The 25759-nt window shown below is 41.4% G+C and overlaps 1 protein-coding gene across 1 annotated transcript in view; it reads right to left on the bottom strand.

Moving 5' to 3' along the window:
• Positions 1 to 25759, bottom strand: part of lrpprc (leucine-rich pentatricopeptide repeat containing) — a 68468-nt gene that overhangs the window by 12011 nt on the left and 30698 nt on the right. Inside the window, exons 24-32 of the mRNA XM_008428723.3 lie at positions 19561 to 19685; positions 16499 to 16605; positions 10242 to 10310; positions 10073 to 10163; positions 9428 to 9570; positions 8048 to 8165; positions 7568 to 7694; positions 2434 to 2522; positions 2124 to 2328 (exon numbers count right to left, since the gene is read on the bottom strand). Coding sequence (XP_008426945.2) covers positions 2124 to 2328; positions 2434 to 2522; positions 7568 to 7694; positions 8048 to 8165; positions 9428 to 9570; positions 10073 to 10163; positions 10242 to 10310; positions 16499 to 16605; positions 19561 to 19685 — 1074 coding nt within the window. The remainder of the gene's footprint in view (positions 1 to 2123; positions 2329 to 2433; positions 2523 to 7567; positions 7695 to 8047; positions 8166 to 9427; positions 9571 to 10072; positions 10164 to 10241; positions 10311 to 16498; positions 16606 to 19560; positions 19686 to 25759) is intronic.

Here is a 25759-nt window from a genome sequence, read left to right as displayed (position 1 = left end):
TTGATTATGGACATATTTTGGTCATTTGTTGTCTATGTTTTTACCAATTTATTTTTTACGCCATTTGTTTATATTTTAAAATGAACATGTTCCCTATAACATAAACAACTAAGCATCAACTATTTCACACCAACCAGTTTGTGTTTCAGCTTTTAGAAAGAACATCAGTCGACTAGTTGAGAGATGCTAAATGTTTTTCTATAAACAAAATGTTTAACATGACTGGATATTTTAAAAAAACAACAACAAAGACAATAAAGGTTCTCCATATTGCTTATTTTATACTTAAAACATGAATGTATACTTCCTGCTGTGCCCTTTTCATCCTCCCTTTGGGACTAATTTCTCAGACATTCCTGTGATTTTTATTGCTCAGTTTTTTTTATGCTGAGGTTGCCACAACCAAAGCACAACAAATCTAATCCGACTCAATCTGGCAACCTGAGCTCAAACACTTTACGCTGCCCGCGCTCTGCCTGCCCTTCGCCAGCCGTGATGAATATTTCACCAACGGTGTATGTGTGTGTGTGTGTGTGTGTGTATGGGAACATATCTGCGCTGATTGTTGCGACTGGGACCGTCTGAATAATTCAGCGAAGGGCCCCCCCTCTAAATGTGGCACCAGGCTTCCCGGACCGGCCCGGTTCTCCGCTGCGGCTCTTAACCAGTCAGCTCCACTCAGATGCGGCGGCGCAGCGCGTGTCACTGGTGCTCAGAGCCGCCGCTCGCAGGGGTCAGGGTTCAAGCTGACAGGCCGGCGTTGCAATGTCCAACCGGGCGTAACATCGCTGCGCCTTTTTGCACTTCCTGTCGTCCCTCCGAGTTGGCACGGGGGGGGGGGGGAACGCACGCGCTAATGCGGCATGTGCCGCGATAAAACTTTGATGTGCAGCGCGTTTTATTATTTTGTTCTCTTTTGTTTGAGACGCAGCAGAGGAGGACGGGCCCATGAATAAACCTATTATGCTTGTGTTTCCTTTTTGTCCTCGACGCCTCGCTCTCCCTGCAAGCTTTTACTGCAAGAGTGTGTCATCCTCAATCCTCTCACACTGCCGCTGCGCTATTAAATTATTATGTTTGTTTAAACAAAGGAAGGACCGAGTTGAAATTGTATTTGCTCGGTTCGTCTTGCAGTCATTCAGAGTTTACATTCGCTCATCGTCCCATTCATTTGTGGGTGGAGATTGTCCAAAGTGGAATTGAAAATGCAAACTAACAAGAACTGGGCGCTTAACATTGAATGTAATGAAGATTTTATCCGATTCAAGAAGGGTCAAAATTATATATTCTGGCTCAGACGTGAACATGCAGCCCTGCTGATGTGTGGTTAAATGTCCGTTAGCTTTTTGTAGCCGTCAACGAGCTTCCTGAGTAAATCCAGCAGGACATTTGATAAATCCTCTAGGCAGAAAAGGCAGAGTTTGTTACGTTTTGTTGTAGATCTGACTTCTAAACTTTTATTTACAAAACAAAAAGACCTTTTCACATTTTACAAACTATAATCCACTCAAGAAGATAAACAAATATGACTTTTAAGCATGTTTTGTAAATGTTCAAATCTAGAAGCTTAAAATTGGCCTACATTATGAAACCTAAACTACATCGATGTGTTGTCGGCAATCGCGTCCAATTATGTCCACATTTTAAATATCTGACTCAAAGGACTGATGAAGGCGGCCGAGAACAATCCAGAAGGATCATCGTAACCCGAAGCGCCACGAAGGCCCTGATGTCAGAGTCTGCAGTGAAATGTGTTCAACAAAAATATGGAGGACCGTGAGAGAGAACCGGCCAAGAAAGGAGGGAAACACTTTGACAGAAACTCACAGCTGGCCTGGAGAAAAGTTTTGTAGTCTAACAAAGAAGACTGAGCCCCAAAGTCTTACTAGAAGACAAACCATACAAGTTGTACCACCAAGAAAAAAAGGATTGTCTGACCATTGAAAGTGCCAAAGTACTGCCATTCACACTAATCATATCGGAAATCCGTCCTCATGCTTGGTACGTTTCTGGACTAAATACGCTGGAGTTAGTCCTTAGCCACCAAAGACGTTGGTTAAAATAAAAAAAAATAAAATAAAATAAAAAATTGGGCGAAACGAGAAATGACTCCGAAGCCTTACTTAGCGATGTGCGCCAGAGCTGTGTTGTTGGCGAACACCATTCTGGACAGGTTGAGGTTGGTGCCGAGGGTCTTGACCACAGATTCCACTTCCTGAATTCCTGCTACGTTGCCTTGGTTACCGAGGGCCTGAACCAGTCTGGTGATGGCCAGGTGTGAGGGCACTTGATTCAGCTGAAGCAAGTACTTCAGCTTCTCCAGAGCCTCTGCAAACGACCACAGAAAGGTAGAGGAAACATGATGCATATATGTATGTGTGTGTGTGTGTGTGTGTGAAACATTTCTGCACCTGGCACTAAGACATGACTTACCTCTGGTCTGGCCTCTTTTGCTGTATGAGATGATGAGCAAGTTGTTGGCGATCTCACTCAGCTTGAAGCCCGGCAGATGAGACTGAGCCCTGAAGACAAAACACAGATTTGTTTCTTAAATCAACGTGTTTGATGGATAATTTCACACTCAGACATGTCCGTTAGAAATAAGTACAGGGCTCCTGCACATTTATTCACATAAAAATATCTTCTCTGGCCAAGCTTTCCAGCATTCACGTTCCTTTATGTTCATTTAAAAGAACAAAACATAAATGATTAAAGTTCACTGTGATTGGAAAGCAGATGTTTCTACAGTGGACAAGGTTTAAATTTGAAAATTACAAGGAAACATGGAAAGAAAGATATAAGGAAGTATAGAAGGAAGGAAGGAGAAATAAAAGAGTGTGGAAGGAAGGGAGAAAGGATACAAGGAAGTAAAGAAAGGAGGACACTTTAAATTAAGCTAAGAAAAAGGAAGGAAGGACAACAAAGAGAAGATGGCAAAGAGTAAAGAAGGAAGAAAAAGTGAAAGTGGATCTAAATGTCAGAAGGAACCTCCTCCCTTTTATTAAGTATGACGGAGGATTTGTGATGCTGCGGGCTTGTCTCTCTCCCACAAGCTTTAGGAATCTTGTTAGAATGAAAATCTTCATGCATGCTTAAAAAAAAAAAATCTGTGCCAGCTTTTGCTATTCTGTTAGCAACCGGAGACGTTTTTCCCTTTGCTGAATAAATGCGCTCGCAGGTCAGACTGCTCAAATTGTTTCAGTGAGGTTCTGTTACTACAATAAAAGGTAAGCTATTATCTTCAGGATGGCTGCCAGTAAGTGTGATAAATGCTGCGTGAAAGGAACAACCGTTATGGATTGTGACTTCATTGGGTGTTTGTTGGTTCAGCAGGTAATCCCTGTGCAGAAATCCTTCATGTTCGTATTACCTGCAGACAATTCCTGCATCAGTATCTCACATCGCTACACAGTTGTTTTTTTTGTTTGTTTTTTTTCCAGGTGTTTCATTTGGCAAATCGAATCAAGTAATTTTTCTCCCCGTGTTTTAGCGTGTAGAAAATCCGCCACTTCGCCATGAGATCATCTTTACAAGTGACGTTAATTAAAACAAAGGCAAGTTTCCGCGCATGTAGCGTGCCGGGAGCCACCAGAGTGGCCTCGGGTTTTCATTTCTGAGTCATGTAATCCCGCGAAGGGCGAGTTGTACCTATGAAAATGAAAAGGACTCATCTTTTTTTCCCCCACTTGATATTAGATCGTGTACACATGGTAGATTTTCATCCATGTTTGACCGACTCTACAAGGAAGTCCATTATTTCCAGCTCTAAAAGCTGATAGTGCAGTGTTGTTCCATTAGGGTCAAATCTTTGTAATCTGCGATGATTGAACTATATACGTGTCGTCTTAGGCTTTAGATTGTGCATCGTTATGAGGCATCACATTTAGAGGAAAAACGGGGCAGAGGGGATAAACACATGATCTCAAGACAATAGGGACAAATCTGATTGGTGGAAAGTCTGAACCTCTGATACGACGCCTGCTGTGACCCCAATATAACACACACATATCAATCACTTGAATGATGTCATCATAAATGGGAAGATCCTTAAGATCTGGTTTGTACAGATCTTCGCTAAAGTATTTATAACTTTTTTTTTGTAAATTTTTTCACATGAAAGCCTCAACCCTCAATGCACAGAGTATTATAAAGCAGAGAATAATTGCTAAGAGAAAGGAAAATGTATGGTTTTCAAGTTTTCCATGCATTTTCACTCAGCCACCTTCACTCTGATACCCCTTAATAAAATTTAATGCAACCCATTTCTTTCAGAAGGCACCAAAATTTGTGAAGAGTCGGCTTGCGTGCAATTTCAATCTCAGCCACAATGAGATGATTCAGATTAAAAAAATATTCCTGTGTTTAGAATGGCTCAGTCAAAGTCCAGACCTAAAAATGATGCTCAGGTGCACCTCAGAGCGATTTCCTAAACCACAGTGAGCAAAGTACCAACTCAAAACTGCTAAATTCAGATTAAATTAAATACAAAAATACTTTATTTATCCCAGAGGGGATAAGTGTCTGTAGCAGTCAGTCTTACAATGATTCTGAAGAGGCCTCTGACTGAAGACTGTTGTGGTATGACAGACTCATGACTGCCTGGTCTTGGTAACTCAGTTTCTTTTGAATTTAAATAATATTAGATTACATGAAGATGTAATCAGCAGACAAAACTGCTGATTTACAGACAGCTGTAATCTGGAAGGTTTTATTTTTAGAGTCTAGATGGCCGCATGAAAACTTCTGCTGGGCCGGATTTGGCCCGTGGGTCTCGAGTTTGATCCACATTTAATAAAATTAATTATAGCCATCTGTAACAAAATGTAGAAAAAAAGAGGCCAACTGAGGCCTGTGGGAGCTTCTTCCTCTCCATCATTTTCCAGGGAGAGGTGTCTCTTCCTTTCTTTTTTTTTTGTCCGCCACTAAAACCTCAATCAAACTTGCCTCCTGCTTCTTCTTATTTTTTAATTTATTTATCATTATAGCCCCACAACCAGATTAATCCTCGCGCTCAATTGAGCATCAGGCTGGCAATCCTTATCGCCACGACGACACCAGGCCAAGCAGCATCCGGCAGCTGCTGCGACGGGGTCAAGCCGAAGATTGGAGCGGTAACAGGGTCGCTGACTGATTGCTGGGGGGCCGACGAGCCGAGCAGACCGGAGAGGGGGTAGAATTATTCTTATCGAGCGGGAGAAGAAAAAAAAATCTCTTGAGGGTGTCCGTGGCTCACCTTCCTCCAACACACACACACACACGCACACACACACACACACCCTCCGCCTTCACTCTCACCTTCTCCTGCCTTTTAGCCAATGAATTTCTCTCTTGCTTCTTCCTCTATCTCTCAATCCCTTAATCTCACCATAAGGACCCAACTGCTCAATTCTACACAGATTACCCTAAAACACACACACACACGCACACACACAATCTGAATTAAAGCCTGTAGCGTCTTCATTATCCTCATACATGATTAAATCTAGCTCTCATTCACTCCTCCTTTCCCATTTAGCCTCTGTTTTCTTTTTTTATATACACATTTCCATCTTTCCCTCGACTCTCCTCTCAGCTCATTTCACTTCTCATTAAGAGCGCAGATAAACTCTGCTTTTATCCAGGCGGGGATGCCATAAACCAATTCAAGCAGAGGCTGGAGATGGGTTATCACTCATGTTTCCTCGCGCTTGTAGAAACGCGGCTCGAAAATTGATATGATTATATTTGTAATAAAAGAGACCGAACCGCGTAGAGAGCTGAGAAAACAGAGCGGGAAAGAGGCTGATAGTGTAATGGATGTTTTTACATGTTTTTTTTTTTCTTCTTCTCTTTTCCTCTTTCTGTACCAATTTAGCCACCGCGGCTCCCCTCTTGGTGTGTGTCATTACGTGATTATCTCCTTTGCTTCTGTGTTTTCTTCTGCGGAAAGAAAGCGCTGAAAAGGGGAGAACAGGAGATAAAGGAAATGCAGGGAGAATACCCCCCAAAAAACGCCCAAGCTGGAGATCTGCTCTGCTTTAAGCTCGGATCTTTTTGTCCATTTGTCTTCGGCCGTGGAGCCCCGATATGACCCCCGCCTCTCCACCCAGCAACTGTGCAACACATGATACATCTCTAATTGGAAGAAGACTGACGTTCCAGGACGGAGCTTCTCAGAAAACCCTCCCCAGAAAATAATCTGGACATCCGAGTGTTTCTGTATCCTGCGGCTTAGAGCAAACTATTGTTCGTTTCCAGCGGCGTTGAGTGTGTTAACAGGCAATCCGCGTATAATCCTCGTGTCTGCTGAGGAGCAGCGGTTTGAACGTCATGTGTCCTCAGCGGCCGCAGGCGGAGGATGAGCGGGACGGGAGCAGAGAATTAAATACGTTGCGTGTTCAGTTTGGTGTTATTCTGTTTTCAGAGCCACAACATGGAGACGAACCATCTGTCCTTAAAGAGAGGGGAATGTTTACCCAAATAGTCGCGAAAAATATTTTAAACGTAATATTTTTTTTCTGATCACACATTTTCCGAAGGCCTTTCAAACTTTGGTTGCTTCAGCTTGGTTTCGGCAGGTTTTCAGCAAGTCAAATTTGAGACTTTTGAAGACTTTTAACGAAATTTAAGAGAGAAAAATCTATAAATAAAGGGCATGATTATGAGATACTGCTCTTATGCAACTAAGCATGACAAAAATAGTTAAATTTCTGGGGTCTCTTTGCGGCTCTGAGCAGCCGCTTTGTCATACATTTCTCCATAAGCCTTCACCTGTAGAAGTTGCACAATGAGGCAACAATCTTTTGCCCTCCTCCAGCCAAGTTCACATAAAATTTTGCGCTCATAATGCGACAAAAGAAAATTGAAAAATGTTAAACTTTTGCCGCTGTGACATCCTGTTGGGTGGGGTTGGGTTTGCCTGACACTCTGTCTCGTTTCTCCCTGTCTCGTTTCTCCCCGTCTGTCAAGCCAATCACCAGTAACAGATGTAGAAAAACTAGCTAGCTAGCAAGAGTATGTTAGCAGCTAGTTACCGGTAGCCTCATCTGCCTCAGGTCACGTAATAAAGATGTCTACCTGACTCAAACCTTTGCGTAATAAAAAGTCCTGAGACAATAAAAAAACAACATATAGGAGAATGTATGAAATCAAATAGCCCTGTCATGACAAAATATAAGACCTGTTATGTACATTTTGTTTAATGAAGATATTTTAAGGCCTCAATTTTAGAAACATGTATTTAAGACTTTCTAAGAGTGCGCAGACACCCTGTTAAGGTGTCAAGGACTAAAGCCTCCGTGCATGTTCTCTACTAACTGAGCCTCACAATGCCCAACACCTCATTGCTTAGAGCGTCACTTAAGGAATCAAGAGAACTGAGAAGACCAGTTGATAGACAAGAAAGATGGAAAGTTTGGAAATTATTCAGCAACAAAATACCAGCTGCAGTTTTGCCAATTCTGTGCAGCCCTCGTTTTCTACATCACCAGTGGTTCTTTGGTCTGATCGTGAAGTCCTCACCATCTGCGTTTGTGTTTAACTCACTACACCTGAAATGAGTTACAGGATCAGTGGCCGGGACACCTACAGCTGCTTGACCACCATGGCGTCCTCAATGTGTCCCTGAGCCAGCAGAGCTCGGATCACGTGGTCGTATGAAAGACTGCCGAGGGCCACGCCCCTTTCATCCACCTCCTTCACAACATCCAATGCTTCTGCAATAGAAAATAAAAATAAAAAACATTCAGTAAAGGGAGAATTTCAAAATATTCTTTAAGAACTACCCAATACCAAAAAACTAAGGTGTATGAAAACCTTAAAAATCTTAAAGAGTATTTTTGTTTAGTTTCCAGTCCAAATATCTCAAGTTAAACGAATGTTTCTGACATGTTGCTACAAAAATATGACTTGTGTGCAAGAAGAAACTTTGAGAAGGAGCCAAATGGGAGTTTTGGGGAAAAGTTATTACCTAGTAATAAAATATATGGTTAGTTTTACCCATTATAAATGTGACATCTCGTGTTTTCTATGTCATGCAACTACATCACTCGGACCTCCTGCTGCTTACCTTTGACTTTGCCCTTCTTACAGAGCGTCAGCAGGCGGCTCTGGTAACCATCGGCTTCCAGAAGGGGCGGCTGTGACTCGACCTGCTGCGTGGGGGAGGCGGCTTGTTCGTACCAAGTCTGCAAAGGAAACACACGAGATCAAAGAGCTAAAACAGAGTGTGAAGTTTCCGTCAAAACACAGCTACGGCCGCCCTGAGAACACCGTCGAGCGGCCGTGCGATGGTGTGTACATAGCAGCGCGGCAGCGCCGGCCGGGGTCCCGTGATGCTCGCTCACCCGTGCCACTGCAAGGGGAGGGGGTTAAGCTGTATTGGCTGGGGGCAAATTAGGTCTGGCACCCCAAGGGCAAGAGAAGAGCGTGTGCGTCAGAGAGTTTGTGTGTCGGAGCGGGAAGTGTCAACCGAAGAGCCCCGGGGGTCACAAAGTTCATCGCTTCAGGCAACAGCAATCACTTCCTGTCTCATCACACTTTGCTGCTGGAGCATGCAAAGTGAAGATACGGGGGAAAAAAAACCAAATCTGAGGAGGAATGGAGCAGCAGCAGTAGCAGATTTTAAAGCAACAGTCCAGCTTCTTTTAACTCCAAATTAAAATTCAGATTCTCTCTTAATTTCAGTCCAGCTGAGCATCAAGCTGCAGCCATATGGCGGCATTTAGCTGCGGGCTAAATTAGTCGGGCATTACAGATTTACAGACAGATCAATCTGTAATTCCTCTCACCAGCCAGCTCATCTGATTGACTACACATCAGATCAGAGCTTCAATCCTGTTTGCTCTGCATGTAATGAACAGAAGCTTAAAGTGGAGCAAAGTGGGAGGCGGTTTGGAGAGCAGCTGATAAGAGTTGGAGGGTTTTTTGATTTTTTTTTTGGCAGCTTCAACAATTAGAGGCCTCTCTGAATAATCTATTCAGTTAGCTTTATTAAAAATAAAAGACTAACTTGTTGTATCATGAGTTTGAAAATATTAGGATGACTGGACCACGGTGTTACGAATAGATGTGTTTTAGGTCTTGGTAATCACACAGTCTGCAAACTTACAAAATATTGCAGACATTTAGATTTTCCATATTCATGCAGCTATTTTTAACATTTTTGCTTATTCAGGGTTTCACCAACTCAAATTTAAAACTTTTTAAGACCATTATGAAGGAAAAATTGGAGATCAGACAGACAGATAGTGCAGAATGGATGCAGGATTCATAGCAGATTTCTAAAGTGGTCAGAATATAAATACAAATATGCAAAGACCAGGTATTTTATGGACGAATGCAAGTCTCTCCTAATCCTTGTTTTTCCACTGCTTGTCTAACAGTGAAAGTAAGTTATCCAACTCTGTCTAACAAGACATTTTAGAGCCGTTTGAGCCTGGAGTTTTACCTCAGGCACCTCGAAGGGCACCTCCTGGTGGTTACTCTTCAGGATGTCTGCTAGTAAGCGCAGGGTCCTCTCCCTGGGAATCACGTTCTCTTCCTGCATCTTGGTCCATGTGGCTTCTGCCTTCTGCCAGTCATTGGTTTCCTCTGAAAACAACCAGAACCTAATCAGTGAAAGGTTTATTTATCGGTTAAGAGCGTGACACGGCGACCTGCGAGGCCGAGTGGTCGGCCCGCCTCCTGTTCTTTCCCCGCAGGCCAATTTGCGACAAAGCGCTTCATGCTGGGAGAAGGCAATCAGAGCTCTAATCTGATCAACTGACTCACCCTCAACTACGCTGTAATTTATCAAACACGCCAACTACGACGCGCGTGTGTGTGGAGAGGAGTGGGGGCAACGGGACAATGACAATCAGCTTTAGCACTCCAATCGCAATTGTTATCAGCCCGGCTCGGGGCTGCGGCAATCACACCGCGCCTCGACCGATCCCACTCAGTCACACGCTGAGGAGAGAGCCTGGCACGCCGGAGAGCACGGCAGATACGGGAGGTCAACGGAGCGGGGGGCGCCGAGGAGCGGCGGGTGCAAACCCATCAAAAACACAAACGGAGACGAACAGAAACGGGACAGACGAAGGACAAGACTCACTGCAGAGCCTCAGGATGTAACTGTACATCTCGTCTCTGTCGCACTCAAACAGCTTGGATGTCATTTCCACCATCTGCTCCAAGGCCTCCATCTACAAGAAACACATGAACCCAATCAGCACCAGAATCTTTCCCCGTACTTTATGTAATGCTGCGTATGCATTCGTTACCTGATTAGAAGCGATGCATTTCTCTGCGTACCACTGCAGGCGTCCAGGCTTCGCCCTCAAACCAGGGGTCTAACAAAACAAACGAGATGATATTCAACAAGCACGTGTTGGTTGGATGTTGCACCGTGTTGTGTTAAAAAACACCAGCAGTTCAGCTTTTTATAAATTACTTTTTACCAATTAGGTTGAAGCTAAAATGTGTAAATCTCTCTACATAAGGAGGAATTTTTTTAATTCTTCAAAAAGCACAAAAACAAAACAAAGAAGAGTAATCATTATTCAGACAGAATCAAAACAAAGGTTGAAAAAGCTTAGGGATGCTTTAGGAGTATTTTCAGGGTAGAATGAATAGAGTTTAATATTTCACTTGTTTTGAAATGTGTTTACAAAAATAGCTTTTTGCTGGATTATGAGCTGACAGGCCTCTGGACAGTGGAAAGCCTCTGCGGGGCTTTCCACTCGTACCATCAAAGACCAAGACACGCAGATTAAAATGAAGCCAAAACAATATGATTTATGGCAATATTGTGCCCCCGTACATGTAGCTCGTTGATGTTTTGGAAAACGTGCTTTATTTGGTTGTTTTTCTGGTTTTTTGGGTCGCCCTTAGCATTTGGATCAGGTATTTTACTTAAAATTGTGTATTGGTTAGTTAATGATGTTCTGTTCTGTTTCGTATAGGTTCTCCACACTTTTTAAAAATGATTTATATTTCTTAATTTTATCTCTTTAAAACCCTTCATCAGTAAGGATACAGTTCCAGAATACATAAATAAAAAACAGACTTAGGAACGGCAGGAAACTCATAAAAAATAAACCTTTATTTGAACTAGGGCTGGGCGATTGATCGATTTTATCGATTCATTGAATTTGTGGTTTTTGAAGATTTCATTTCTAAATGAAATGAAATCCATTTCCATTTCTGGAAAATCAGGACTTTCTTTTTTAAACCGATGCACTCGTCATGTTTCCATACTTCAGTGTCTTACTTCAGTCTTCAGTCTTTACTGACGAGCGTCTTTGATGGAATTTAAAGGACTGACTTTTTTTTTTTTTTGACCAAAAGTCACAATGTTATTAGTCGTAGTAATTTGAGAATAAAGTCTTCATATTAGGAGAACGTATAAGTAACTTTATGAGAACTCCAACATGAAAAATAACAAAAAATGTATTATTCAAGTTTTTTCTCATTAAAACGACTTTTTCTCTACTAATTTTAAGACATTCCTGTTGTGTTTATTCTGCTTGTTTTGACAATATGACAATATTCTCATAATAAAAAATTCTTGCAAGCTGGCCCTAATAGTCCATCGTCCAACTAACAAAGAGGGATTGAAATACTTTTCAGAAATATTTTCCGTCACTTGCAATTTCTTTTTTATTGTAAAAATTGATTAAAATTGGATTTGATGTGGAAAAAAAAAAGAAATCTTACTTTTAAGCCATATAATTTTAATCTTTTGTTTCAAGAAGGACTGACAGCACAAAATACGGCTTCAATAACTTTTAAAAACAAGAATTAGATTCAAAAGATGAAATCCATCGTTGCTTCACTCTGAGGGTTAGGAGTCATGGATACCAGGTTTAGAAGCGACACAAAACCAACACGCAATTTCAATAATAGCATTATGCAGTTTTAAGTGAATTCTTAGTACCAGATAGAAAATTTAAAATGATGCCACGGCATAAAACAGACAAAAGATGAAAAAAAAAAAAAAAAAAAAAACAACAACAAAACAAAAGAGGATTAAAACGCTGTCCCTGGCATCTGTCGTCCTCCATTTTCCAGAGATTTGTTTTTACTTTTCAAACACCAATGATACGCAGATAAGCGGAGCATTTTTTGCTGTCAATAAGGTCTGACATAGATTGATCTGCAGGCTCATGTAGCAGCGATTTAGCCCGATACGTCCAGAGCCTACATGATTATTATCGTGGAATAAGAGCGATCAGGATTTCATCTGTCCCCTGCGGGGCTTTGATACAATCTGAATAAGACTGGGATTGAGAAATTTCACTCTCCCTCTCTCTTCTTCTCGGTAATCTGGGAGCAGAGAACACAGAACGATCAGGCCGGGACGTTAATCTGACAGCGGATCAACGACCCTCAATCCCCGCTGGCCTCTTTGATGGGCACCCGTCACGCTTTAAGAGGGAGGGAAACGTAAAGGAAAGATGAGCTTCATCTCTTTCTGCGAGCAGCCCTCTCTGCCGTCATCCCTTCCAGATTTCTACCCCTTCTTCCAAATCTCTTGTCCTCCCGTTCCCCTCCATCCCTCTAGCCGTCCCAGTCAAAGGCATTATGTTCTTACCCAAGCAGCCAAAGGGACAAATTAAAATGTGTAGCACTCACTCATTCTCTCTCTCTCTTTCAGTCTGTCTAATCTTCTTAGAGACTAAGGCTCAGCGCAAGCGCTCCATCTTTTTTTTTTTTTTTCTGCCTGAGATTCATTTTACTTGGAAGAGTCTTGAGGGCTCAAAGCAGCAGGAGAACACACACACACAGAAATGTTTGGGATTCTGAATCAGTCAGTGGAAATCTCCCTAATCTGGGCCTGGAAACCTCAGAAGTAAGAAACCGCGGCGCCGACATATGCAGATGCCGATCAAAAGAATCCAAAGCGGGAGAAGAAAACAACGGCGCTATCAAAGTAAGGAGGGAGAAAAAAAAAAAAATGTCAAGCAATTCAGATTACCAGGACGACCAAATGTAAACACACTCGGCTGCATCTTTAATAGTTTTCTTTGACTCTCGTGGCATTGAAACTTCTCTCCAAAATAAAACAACAAAAAAAAGGGCCAAAGATGACCTCGTCTTACCTCCACTTAACAAACCCTCACCATCTCAGTTCCTAATGTCCCCATTGCACTAATCACCACTTATCCCACACACACAATCCAAGCCCTCTCCCTAACATAAAAACACATAATAGCTCACCACTCTTTAGCAATACTACCTAACCTTGACCATCACACACATGCACACACTTCCTGCAGCAATAATAGGACCTGGCCACCTGACAGTCCCCTCCCTACCCAACTGTGACCATTTAGCACAAAATTGGCCACCTTTCTCTATCATTACACTTAATTAGCTGTGATTAATCAGCTGCCAATTATACCAAACAGAGCCTAAAGAGAGACACCACACTGGACGGCCACTTGACGCTCTCAAAGGGATAAAAAAAAAGTATTTGTGCGTCTGAGTGTGTAAGTGTTAATATTTGAGCGATGAGCGATATGATTCTGTTGTAGTCGCCCGAGTGTCGCCTTCATCGCAATGTAAGCGTAGCAGATGGATGAAAGTGAACTTTTAATTAAGAGACTTTGTTCTGCAGTCGAAGCAGCGCTAGCTGAAATGGCGACTGTGAAATTCTCCTTCCCTTCCCTCCTCCTTTTTTTATGCTCAATAAAACAAAAACGCTTTCATGAAAACTGCAGAAGAATGAGTTGATATGACTCGCTGGGTTTTTAACCACAACAGATGAGTTAATGTATTCATCACTGGCAAAGTTAAGTGAAAAAACAATACATAATTAGGCAAACATTAGTGGGGTTTTTAATTGAAAAATCATCTTATCGGATCAGAATCAGACGATGTTCAGCTCAAACTCAGGAATCAGGTTTTTCTTTTTTATCTTTAAATCTTTGTCAGTTACGAAGCATGCAAGATTTGGAAATGTTTTCAGTCTTTTGGAAAACTAAGCATGCTAGTAAAGCTAACGGCCCCAATCCATTTATTTAGGATCATACGTTTATAATATGAACTCAGCTTTCAGTTTTATGGACTGCTGTCACTCATCCAGTGGTCGACCGGAAAAGATGGACTGCTCCCTCCGTGTTGGTTTTTTAAAAATGTTAATGTCTTGTTTACGATGTTGGGATGAATCGGGAAACGGAGCTTTGTCTGCAGTAATGCAGGCGCTGCTGCTGTTGTGAAAAAATAAAAAAGCTCTCAACTTAGAGGCCCATCTACATTCTGACCCATTGTCATGAAATACTGTATGGACCATGAATGCGATTACCCTCTTGAACCCGTTACCAAGGCGACACAATCTCAGACAAGCAGAAGATGCTGCCTGGATGTCACTCATTGGGTGTGGCATCACTCCCACTCTTAACTTTTTTTTTTTTTCCTAAGGTTTCTTTAGCTCTAATGGCCTTCATTTGAAAGTGCTATGGCAGGAAAAGGGAGAGAGGACATGTGGCAAAGGTCACCAGCTCGGGAATCGAACCTGCAACGGCCGCGTTGAGAACTAATGCCTCTGTATGTGGGGTGTGCTTAACCCCTGCGCCACCACAACAACACAACAACACCCCCACCCCAAGTGCCTTTCTTCTACACTCTAAACTTGATATCTACAGGTCAAAGTATTAAAAAAAAGATGCGAAATCTCCCACACATTTCTGATGCATTTTTTATAATTAATTAAATATCATTTTGTTCAACTGTATAGATGCTTGTGGAGACTAACCTGCTTTCGCTTTCACTCTCCAAGCTGCTCTGCTTCCTGTTTGCTGAGCTACTGAGCAGAAAACTTAATAAATTTTTCCACCATTGCCCAGGCAAGTGACCATGTTCAAATCAAAGTTACACTCAATGCTTAGTAAAGCAAAAAAAGAAAACAAACTCTCCACTTCTTGTCTCTGTAAAAACGTGGCACGCACTACAAGCAAGCCACTAGGCCTCTAATTGTTAAAATACTAAACTAAAGTACTAGGTTTTAGTTGTGAATATTCTACAGTCAATCAATTTTCTACATTTTTCCTGTCAGTTTTGGAACACTGTTTTTCCTTTTCTTTTACATATTCACCCCAGATTTAGAAAGTGATCAAATCAAATTGAATACTTTTTCAAACTTTTCTAACTCCCACATATTGTCTACAGACGTTATTGAGGACCAACAAAAAAACACTTTTCACCCAGCTGTACACTCTTTTCTATTAAACACCCTTGACATTGATGAATATTTTACATGAGAAAATTGCTAGTCAATTATGCTAATTATGCTTTTTCATATCTATCCATGAGTAAATATCTACTCTCTGGACCAAACATGCGGTCCAGAGTTTAATCTCAGCAGCATTTCGAATCGCCACCTTCCGGTCCTCGACTAGGCCACCCAGCCATCAACAATCTCCCACATCATTGGCATGTAGCTGATATTAGACGCAGGATAGCAGCCATATAATCCAGCATGAGGGGAATGAGAGCCGCGGCAACAACATGTTGATAACATCTAAGAGGGTTTGAATCCTCAAGAGGGACAAATCCGTCTTTTAGAGCACACCACGACAAGAGATCAAGAGGTCAGATATGCCTTCCTCCGCTTTGTTCTCATCCTGATCGCAGCGTTAATGGCCTTGTCTTTTTTTTTCCCCTCTGATGTCGGGCTCATCCCTCTTTTCATCTGTTCATCAATCTCTCTGTGTGTGGCTGCTTTCTGTGCCCTGACCTCTGGTTTTATCCATGTGAAAAATCACTTCTTATCTGCTCTCTGTGCCTCTCGCTTTTTTCCTCACACTAATCTAGGGGGCTTATAGCAGGACTTGAGAGGACAAAGATATAAATATACATGCCATAATTCAGGTCAGATGACTCAATACCAAAACGAAAGGAAGCCAACTCCATTTTGGAAGTGCTCTGTAACGGTTCTGAAATTTTTCTTTTTTTTTTAACTCATATAGATCATCGATGGCTGATTTGAGGCCATGATATAAGACTTTCAAACTTTTACAATCTTCAGTGCAACATGTCTTGTACAAAGTGACAGGTGATGCAAAGCTAGGGTAAGTGTTTATACTAGGGTTTAGATTTATGGCCTGAACCCGAATTAATTGCGTGATGGTCGGGTCGGACTTCTGTGGCGTGTTTTTAATGAGCCTGCATTACGTACACAGAGAAAGCCAAATAAGGACGCACAACGTAAAGTTGTGTTAATCTACTTATTGTAGTGTAAATAGTTTAACATGTTGAGGAAGTAAAGGAAGTGAGTAAGATGCAGTAACAAGAAACAAAATGGAGCTGGAAGACGTTAACTAAAATCGAGAGAAGTTACACTGCTTTCTAAAATAACACATTTCATTTACTTTGGACTAGGGCCTGTGATTACAATAATCAGTCGGACTGGATTGGGTTTGGACACGAGGCTTATGGGCCGATATAAACTCTAGTTTCCACCCTGAAAACTAAAAGCTTTGTTGAGGTCCAGTCCGGCTCTGAACATCACCATCAGTGTGTGTAGATGTGTGCTCACCTCAATGATCTTACGGGCTTCCCGGTAGCGGCCAGTCTGAAGGAAGGCGAAGAACAGATCATAAAGCATCATCATCTCTCCTCGTTCCTGGCTGACAAAGTCCATCACTAAAGAAAATTTTGAAAAGAGAGAGAGAGGAGGACAAGGAGGAGGAACATTAAAGAACTGATCTTCAAACAGACCAAAAAAACCACCCGAGTGAAGTTGTCCCCAAACACCTTCTTCAAATCAAATGAAATGTGTGTCAATTTTTGTTTGTCTGTCATTTTAACGATATTAATGTTTCCAGAGGTCATCAGACAATCAAACAAAATGTGCTCTCAATCAGCTGTGCTATGTTTCTGCTGGTTTGTACAGCAAAAGTTAAATTGTGTCGTTATAATTTTTAAGATTTAGAAGGAAAAAAAAGGTCACCAGAGATTAACCTTGAAAATCAAAAATATTTGTAGCATACTTCAGTTGATAGACACCAAAGTTAATTGATTTTGTAAATGCTGGAGGCTGGTTGACCCTTTAATGACCTCTGGAAAGTAAAATGACAGCGGCACAATCAATAATTTTTGCTGAACAGACATAGCACAAACGTTTGACGTAAATTTTGTTTAATTTGATGAAGGTGGGTGATGTCTTCACTCAGATCAACGACTTCTTCAGATTCCAATCTTCTGGCATAAAAGACCTGCGTCCGGTTTTCTTCTGGATCAAGTGCAAACATTCCCAAACGTAAACCTAAGCTCTCCTCTTGTGAACTTGCTAAAGCCTTGTGCTCAGTGCTACAGGCTATCTCTGTCCAGCAGCTTCAGGACAGGCACCCCTCACACCCTCGTGTATGCGCACACGCACACACACACACACACACACACACACACACACACACACGTTTTCAGTTATCCAAATGGAGCTGCACATTCAGCCAAATCCAAGGACATAAAGGTAATCCCTGCTCATTTTTTCCTCTGTCCATAAGGCAGAATAATGTGGTGCTTTGGGAGCTAAATCATGCAGAAGTGTAAATCAAACACAGACAAGTTTGCACACAAGTTCCTGACTGCATTTAATTTCCAAGTGATAACTCTGATTTTCTATTTAAATTTAAATGTTTTACATCCTTCTCTCAAACTAAAGTCTGAAATTCAACCACAAATGTTAGGTCATAGTAGGTCAATCTGCTCGACCTCTGTGGTTTCAGCACATTTCCGTTCATTTAAAAGGCTGAGTTTTATTTACTATAAACCCACAGAACGCGTGAAAGGCGCTCAGTTTGTTCTTATAAAGTCCTCAAACTGAGGGGTGGGGGGACTCGATGTTTAATGTCGTAGAGTTTGGAGTGGGAATGAACTTAGCATTAAAGAGTCAGAGTTTGGCAGCGAGTTGTAATTCTGTTCTAGGTGTTGTAAAAGTTACTGTGTTTTTAAGGGTGAGATGACCGCATTCATCACAAAAGTAAAAATGTGAAGAGGTGCTCCACTGCGCAGCCTCAACCTTTACGCACTCAGAGCCACTTGGACCCCAGCGGCCCGTTGGACTTGACATTTCTCACCTCGCCGCAGTTGAGGTATAAAGAGGCTGCTCTACATATGATTGGTTGAGTAGCTTCATCTTTGACCCTGTGATAAATCTTTCTGACCTTCGGGCCCACTTATGCTCTGCTGGATTCCCCAGCACCTGTTAACACGCGTGTTCAATGCTACAGCTGAAAGAGCACTTTGGGCGCAAACACAACAGCAATGTAACAGGTTAGAGTCAGGAAACTAAAGGAAGTGGCACACACTCCAACTCCATATGGGTTTTTTATTTACCGAGGTTATACGTCAGGGTTTGTTGAGTAAAATATAGTTTAGAGTATTAAGGGAGAGGAAAAGGGTCTCATTCATCAATATCCTGCATCTTTTTTAGTTAAACTCATTCAGGAGAAACTTAACCTTAGCTTAAGAAATAGGTTGCGTTGCAGCTGAAGTGATAAGTACAGCTTTTCTCGCTTTTCTCATGTTCAATGTTTAAACTTGAGGAAGCTACACTTATTTTCTGCACACTCCTCATAGCAGATCATGTGCTCAGTGTACTTGGAAGAGGATCATGGACATGTGGAGGAGAAAAGAATAGAGAAGCTCAAGAACAAATACTAAAGAAAAAAAAAAGATTGGGATGAGAAGAGAGATGAGGAAGCACGGATAAGCCAGCGCTCCAAGGCCAGCTGCATAAATTCAAAATGGTGCATAATCGTTTGTGAAAAGACAACTTAAAAGTTTTTTTTTTATGAATATTTACTATAGGAAATTTGTGGCCTGTTTTTAAAAAACACCATTTTATTTCTGCTTTGTCTGCTTAAAACAAAGAAAAACATAAAACATTTACAAAATTAGGATTGACACATTTTCTTCTCTGTGACGTTGATGTTTGTGAAAAATAATTTAAACAAATAAAAAGCAATACTACTAGTACTTGCGTCTTTCTGTTGTGGAGGAAATTTAAGGCAGGATTTATATTATGCAAACCCCCCGTTCCCACCTAAAAGCTGCTAAAGTAATTTTTTTTTTATATCTCAATTTTAAGAGCTGTTGCTTACGCATTTTTTTAGTCAAATATCAAGAGCCGTCGTGGATGGTCCAAAGAGCCACCTGGGGCTCCGCAGCCGCAGGTTGTGGACCAGTTTTCTAGACACATGATGTGATTATTTGCTTACAGACTGAAACAGAGATTGTACCCAACAATGAACCAGACTTATGGAGGCCCACAGTTCTCCTTAAGTCATACTAGCTGTTTAGATTTTTCCTTATAATAGTATTATGTCTGAGGTGTTGCATTAAAATACATCTACAGCTGTGTGTCCATTAAATACAGATGTTGTCTCTGAAGTTGACAAAACTATATCATCAGCTCCCAAAAAAGTCTAAAGGCAAAGAGGACTGTTAGCATATATAAACACAATGGAGAAACTTACACTTTTTTTAAAGTCAGACATAGAGAACAGTTTAGTTTCATTGATTTTTTTTGTGCCATTTCCAAAACAAATGATTTGTCTCCTACTGAACGTAGCTAAAGATCAGAAGTCAGTGTTCTACCTTTTTGCAATAAATCTGTATCTCCTTTCTTCACCAGAGCAACGGTGATGTCATGGATGCGCGGCAGCTGGTTGTAGAGTTTGTGATACTCCAGCGCCGCATCGAGAGCTCCGGACGGGTCATTGCTGCAGGCATGAAGACAGACAAACACACACACACACACACACACAGAGAAAAAGAAAAATGTGAGAATGAGTTCATCCAATCATTCATGTACAGAGCGGTGTCAGTGGAGAATAAAGAGCGTATCATGGGGCGTTAACCTTGTGCCCTCCCATTCAAGCACAATGACCCGCCTCGACAATACAGGCCCTTTGAATTCATGACAGCACAACTGCGGGGCGACGAGGCCTTTTGGCCTCAATACATCATTCCCACACAACCACGCGTGCTCTCACACACACCTGTCCTGGTGGGGCTAATGACTCTACGGACAGGCTTTTAGAGGTGAAGCAATACAGCAGATAAAAGGACTCCGCTGACCTTTACCCTCTCTGCACAGCCTCCAACTTTCCCTTCTTTGTCCACCCAAAACCTCCTCAACCTTCCCTCATCCCTTACTTCCCTTTTCCTCCCAACCTTCACACTTCCTTTCTGACTTCTCTTTCTCGCCATCGCCTTTCTGATTTCACGCTGTCAGCTCTCAGCACCGACTCTGACCTGAACCCCCCCTGCCCCACCACACGCCCTAGCTCGAGCAATTTAGCTCAAATATGGCAACAACATTAGAGACCCCCACTCTGCCTTTCACAGCTCGCGCCCTTCTTCTCATGACATCCTCTCTCGTAGCCGGTCTTCCTCGCAGCAAACAAAAGCGGCGTGCCGAGGGGAGGACTCGCTCCTGATGGAGGGATAACGAGAGAAGAAGAGAGGAAGTGCACGAGAGACCACTTCAATCCCCTCTATTGTGACAGCGCTGCCATCAATCTGCTGATTGGGTAATTACCATGTCAATCACGCAGAGGTCAAAGCAGATAGGGCACTCGTAGAGAGAGAGGGAGGCAGAGGGGAGGACTGACTGAGCAGAAACACAAGAGTGAGTGTTGGGCTGAGAGCAAACAGGTGTAATTTCTGAAGTGTTTTCTTCTCTAATCAATCAGAGAAGCGGAGATGCAAAAACACGCCCTGAAACGACCAACAACACCGGAGGGGGGCAAACAGGAAACATTTGACCTTGGCACTGGCTTCTGTGCGGCGGGAGTGGATGGAGGTGGTGAGGCGGGCGGGGGCGATGATTGGGACGGGAAGGCAAAGAGGAGCGCTAATTGAAATGAAGAGGCACAACATTATTCAGCTGCGCCAGTCAAGAGGCTGTTTAACCGCACAACAGTCTGACTGAACGGCTCAGAAGAGGGACAAAGAGACTTATGGAAACGAGAGGAGGAGCGGGCGAGAGGGATGACACTCAAACATGCTATAAGGTTTGTTCTGTGAGGATCTAATGAGGTCGTTTCTTACCTGCACATACTCGACTGTACACAAATATGAAAGATGTGTTAAACATCTAAAAATAAACCCATCTTTTATTGCTTTAAACCATAAGTACCCATATAAATCCTTAATAATCAAGTATTTCTTTAGAGCTTTAGAGTTTCTCCTAATAATCCATATGAACCGACAGATTCCCATTTCTTTGACCACTTGGTATTTTAACTACTTCTCATTATACAATAGCAGTAGGCGGTGGCAGAAACAAAATCTCCAACGCTCAGTTTTAGGGAACGGAAATGCTGTTCATGTTGGCGACACCATGTCTTCATAAGTACCATTGGAGGACAAAAACAAGTCTTTTTTCTGTCCTATTATAAGCATAAACGGGTGAAGTTTGATAAAATCAACCAGGACTTTAACTGGAACTGTGTGCTTTGGTCAGACGTGAATAAGATTGAGTGTTTCAGCAATAAATAAATACTCTTTGTCAGTTTTGCATGAAGCAAAAGAGGAATGCATATTAAAGTACTGATGCTCACTGTTGGGTAAGGTGGAGGATCTTTAATGCTGTGGGTCTGTTTCTCTTCCACCAGCCACAGGAACCCCATTAGTCCTCATTCAAACTTTCTAGTTCCCGCTACTGATCACTTGACCATGACGCCATTAGAAGTTAATTTCATGTCTTGTTACAATTCCATATATTTTATAACCCAGAAAATAAATGAGGCAGGACCAAAGAAAAGAATGGCACACTACAGGTCTTCAGGTGTTTATCTTGGAAGTATTGGGATAATTTGCATACTTCATCTCTCAGATACCATAAGGACACCAAACCTGATGCACTGATGGGAAAATCACTCTTTTCTATTTCAGTTCTTCTCTTCTGAGCAAACCTGAACATCATTGCCTCTATAAATCAGTGTCTCTGAGTGAAATACTGCAATTCAAATGAAAAAACATGGCTGCTCTTCAGGAAGGCCAAAGAAACTCAAGTTCACAGACGTGCACAGGAAGATTAAGAATTTCAGAAAGCACGGTCGCATTGACTCTTTGAAATAGCTCGCAATCTAAACAATGAATAAATCTGGTGGCCTCAGCCGGTAAAATGAAAATGGACCACAAGTGGGTTTTTCAACAAGATAATTCAGAATATATGATGAAATCAAAACAGAAATCAAATTCATTGTGTAAGCAGGAATGCTCAAGTTTATCTACAAGCCCTACATATTATTACAGAAGTTAAGTCCTTTCTGCTGGCAAAACCAGTTTGTATAATTGTAATACTGGCGATTTTGTTAAAACGTTTATGTATGCGAGTTTCTTTTCTCAAACCAAGTAAATATTCACAAATGAAAGGTCAGTCTACGCTGCTGAAATAAGATGAATTTAAGGATTTTTACACAAGAGTGCCAACAGGCATGCCCAATCGATCCGTCCCATCTTTTATACATTAAACACTTTCTCATAATCCCTTCTTCCTAATGAGGGATTTTAAAAATCTGTTGGCAAAAAAACAGATTCTGGCGTTGCAATTACACCCCATCTCTCCGCCCGCTGATCCACCCCCTAAAAAGAGCTAAAGATGTCGAAAGATGGATAATTTCCCTCTAGGTACAATTTAACTGTCACTTTGCGTTGCCATTTACTGCAGCACACAGCCCTGTTAATGTCCCCAACTTTGCATGTCAGACACTTTCCAGCCAATTAAGCCCTGAAAAAAAATAACGAGCGATTTGCTCAGTGGAAACCTGAAGGATGAGACAAGGAGGCTCATTTTGACTTATTTCACCGCCCTCCCCTTCCCTCTCCTCTTTTTCTTTGCCTCCGTCCCGTTCCTTTGTTTACGGGAGATGGGCAGGCCTGTTATCAAGCCACTGTCCTCCAGAACGAGGTGTCTGTGTCTCGAGACGCAAATGAGAGTGCGATCATGACACGAGTAGCCTGCAGTTAAATGTGGGCTAGAATGGCACTTACTTATTACTGACATTATTCCCGTCCTTAACAGGTGATTTTGTGTAAAAAGGGTGAAAGCCGTGGTCACACAAAGGCAGGTGAACATTTTTCAAAGTTGATGTGGCAACATGGTATTTAGCGGTCCAGTCAATTCCACATCCAGCCGACAAACAGGAACATTAGGTGTCAGCCTAACATGAAAGTTATTTCATTTTAACCAATCGTAACCTGTTATTTCAGAGCATTTCTGATCTCTATCTTTATAGAGGGAGGGAGGGAGCCAGCTTCCAGAAATCCCCAAACATGAGATGGATTTATGCTTAAATCTAAAAATATGACTAGCTCTGATGCAAGTGACACAGATACCAGCGTATAGGCAATCATGTTTAGGTTTTGGCTTTGATATAAAAGTACAGCAAGTATAAAATAAAGAGTAGAAAGACAAACGTTCTATACTCAGTTTTTTATTTTTTAAAGTAGCACAGTTTAGAAGGACTATTAAAAAAAATATCTCTTCACTTTGAAGTAAACTCTAAATTTCTACAATGCCTCGCACTCGTAACAAACACCTGTGCTTGGATGCAAGGTGTTGAAAAGTATCTGTAGCAGGAAGCAAATGATAAGGTAAAGAAAATGGCTTGCCATATCCATGCTACTGGATTCGACATTTGGATTTTCCATTTTCTATCACTCCTTGTCCACTGAACCTTGCTGATTTTACACAAGCGAGTAGTCGTCAATTATTACAAACCATTTTTGCATGTACTTGGCGTGGAGTGTCTTAGTGACTAAATTAACTTCATTCTGTCATGGTAGAAAAAGCAAATAAAATCTTGTGAATAAAAGTTGACATTACCCGTTATTCTCCATCTGGTTTATGCAAATAATGTCTTTACAGGGACAGTGTAATGTGAGAGCAATGTAATGTAACATCTTTGTCATGTAGATTTCCACAATAATACCACTGCAAAATCTAAAAAAAAAAAAAAAAACCTTAGACTTAGTAAACCAATTGTGCAAAGTGAAACTGGATGACTTCAAATTAAAATTTTTTAATCATTGTAAGGATTTTGCTTTTTTTTGTATGATTGTTTTTTTCCCCCTACTAATAAAGGAACTAATCTTTTTCACTCCTAAGGAACAGAATTTTCTGACATTTTTCCTACGTGTTAGTGAGAGAAGCTGACTAACTTTACGCAAAAACAGAAAGCAAATATTCTGCACTTCATAACCAGTTTAAATAATAAATATTGTAATCTATATCTTTCATATCGCAAGATAAATTATTGAAGAGCAAAACATGTCTTTCAACGTGTTCTGCATTGTTCATTCATCCATTCTTTATCCGAGTCTCTGTTATTTGTATAAAAAAAATAAATCACTTGCCTCCATTTAGCCACTCTGTTTCCATTTGTTCTTTTAGGCCTAAGCTTTGGAAGTAAATTAGGCTTTTTCTGTGAGCCGCTCATCTCTTTTCAGCTCTGTGCCCGCCTCCTCGTGCTCCATCATCCCACTACTGCCTTATCATATGCGTCCTGCCAGCTCTTCACTTTGTTGGACTCATTAGCATTTACTGTCGCTAATCACTTCCTCAAGGATGGCAATCGGAGCTAGCTGCCAACTAGCGCGGTGGCAGGTTAGCACACACAATACTGCGCGGACGGGCGTGAAGGCTAACGGGGCGGCGCGTGTGATGGGCTGTCAAGGGCTAATCTGGCGGAGAAGTGTTCATTAAGTCATTAGCGCTGACGCAGCGATGAGATGGGTGCAGGCGGGAATGATGCCTGCTTTGTCCTCTTTTATCACTTCTCTCCATCCCCTCCTCCCACCACCAGCGTCTGTTTGTCCGCTGACTGACGGAATGAAGAGGTGGGGACGAGAACATGAAGATAAAAAGGGAAGAGAGCAAGAAGACGGATTCAACTGGGCTGTAAAAGTCAAGTGTTGTGCTGCTTGAACCTGCCCTGAAGACTGACTGAACCGCTTGCTGTTTTCTTTTTACAATCCTGAAGATTTCACACTTAAAGCTGAGCTTTAGAAAGAGGAAAAATATAGTAATCTGAAAGTATTCTCTCTGAAAGTGAATTATTAGTGACATGGACTTAGATGCAACAGAGTTGAAGGTGATAAAGTGTATGAAACTGGCTAGCCGTAACATTTTCACAAATTATAGTGCAGTCCTGTAAAAAAAAAAACGAAAAACATTCTGCTGAGAGAAGTTAATTAAATAAATATTATAAAAATATTTTGGAATAACTAAAAGGTGTTTTAAGATCTACATCTGGTAAGCATGGATCCTGTAGAGACTTTCATGGTACAATGACTGATATCAGTTATTGGCAAGATGTTGTAGGAAATAACTGAACCCTATTTTTAAGCCGTTTCATTTTAAATACACACACATGCTAAAGGTAATCGTGTTCTTTTGCATGTAACATTACAAAACAGCAAGTTTTCAATCACCTAAACGTACAATCTTCAGCCAGAGTTAGATGATTTTAAAAGGTTTAATGTATTGGAATGAATTTATTTCCATTAGCTCTGGAGTTTCCCTTCTTTTGTATATTAGTAACTTTATAACTAATTTCTTCAACTAGAAAGATAACTAAAGCGAATGTATTTCTACAAAAAAAAAGAAGAAAATTAAAAGCCGGAGAGAGAAGTAATAAATGAAAATGCAGTACAATTACAGTTTCAGACATAATGAAATGTAATTTAAGATCTGGTTGTCAAATTAATATGAATTTAGGCCCTAAAGGTTGTAAAACCATGTATAAATCTAGGATGTTTTAGTTATTTTGATGCAGTTAAGCAA

Source organism: Poecilia reticulata, chromosome 15 (genome assembly GCF_904066995.2).
Source record: "Poecilia reticulata chromosome 15, P_reticulata-male-v2, whole genome shotgun sequence".
NCBI classification, from domain to species: domain Eukaryota; kingdom Metazoa; phylum Chordata; class Actinopteri; order Cyprinodontiformes; family Poeciliidae; genus Poecilia; species Poecilia reticulata.
Note: the sequence above shows the minus strand (reverse complement) of the source record. Positions and strands in the feature narration are given on the sequence as shown.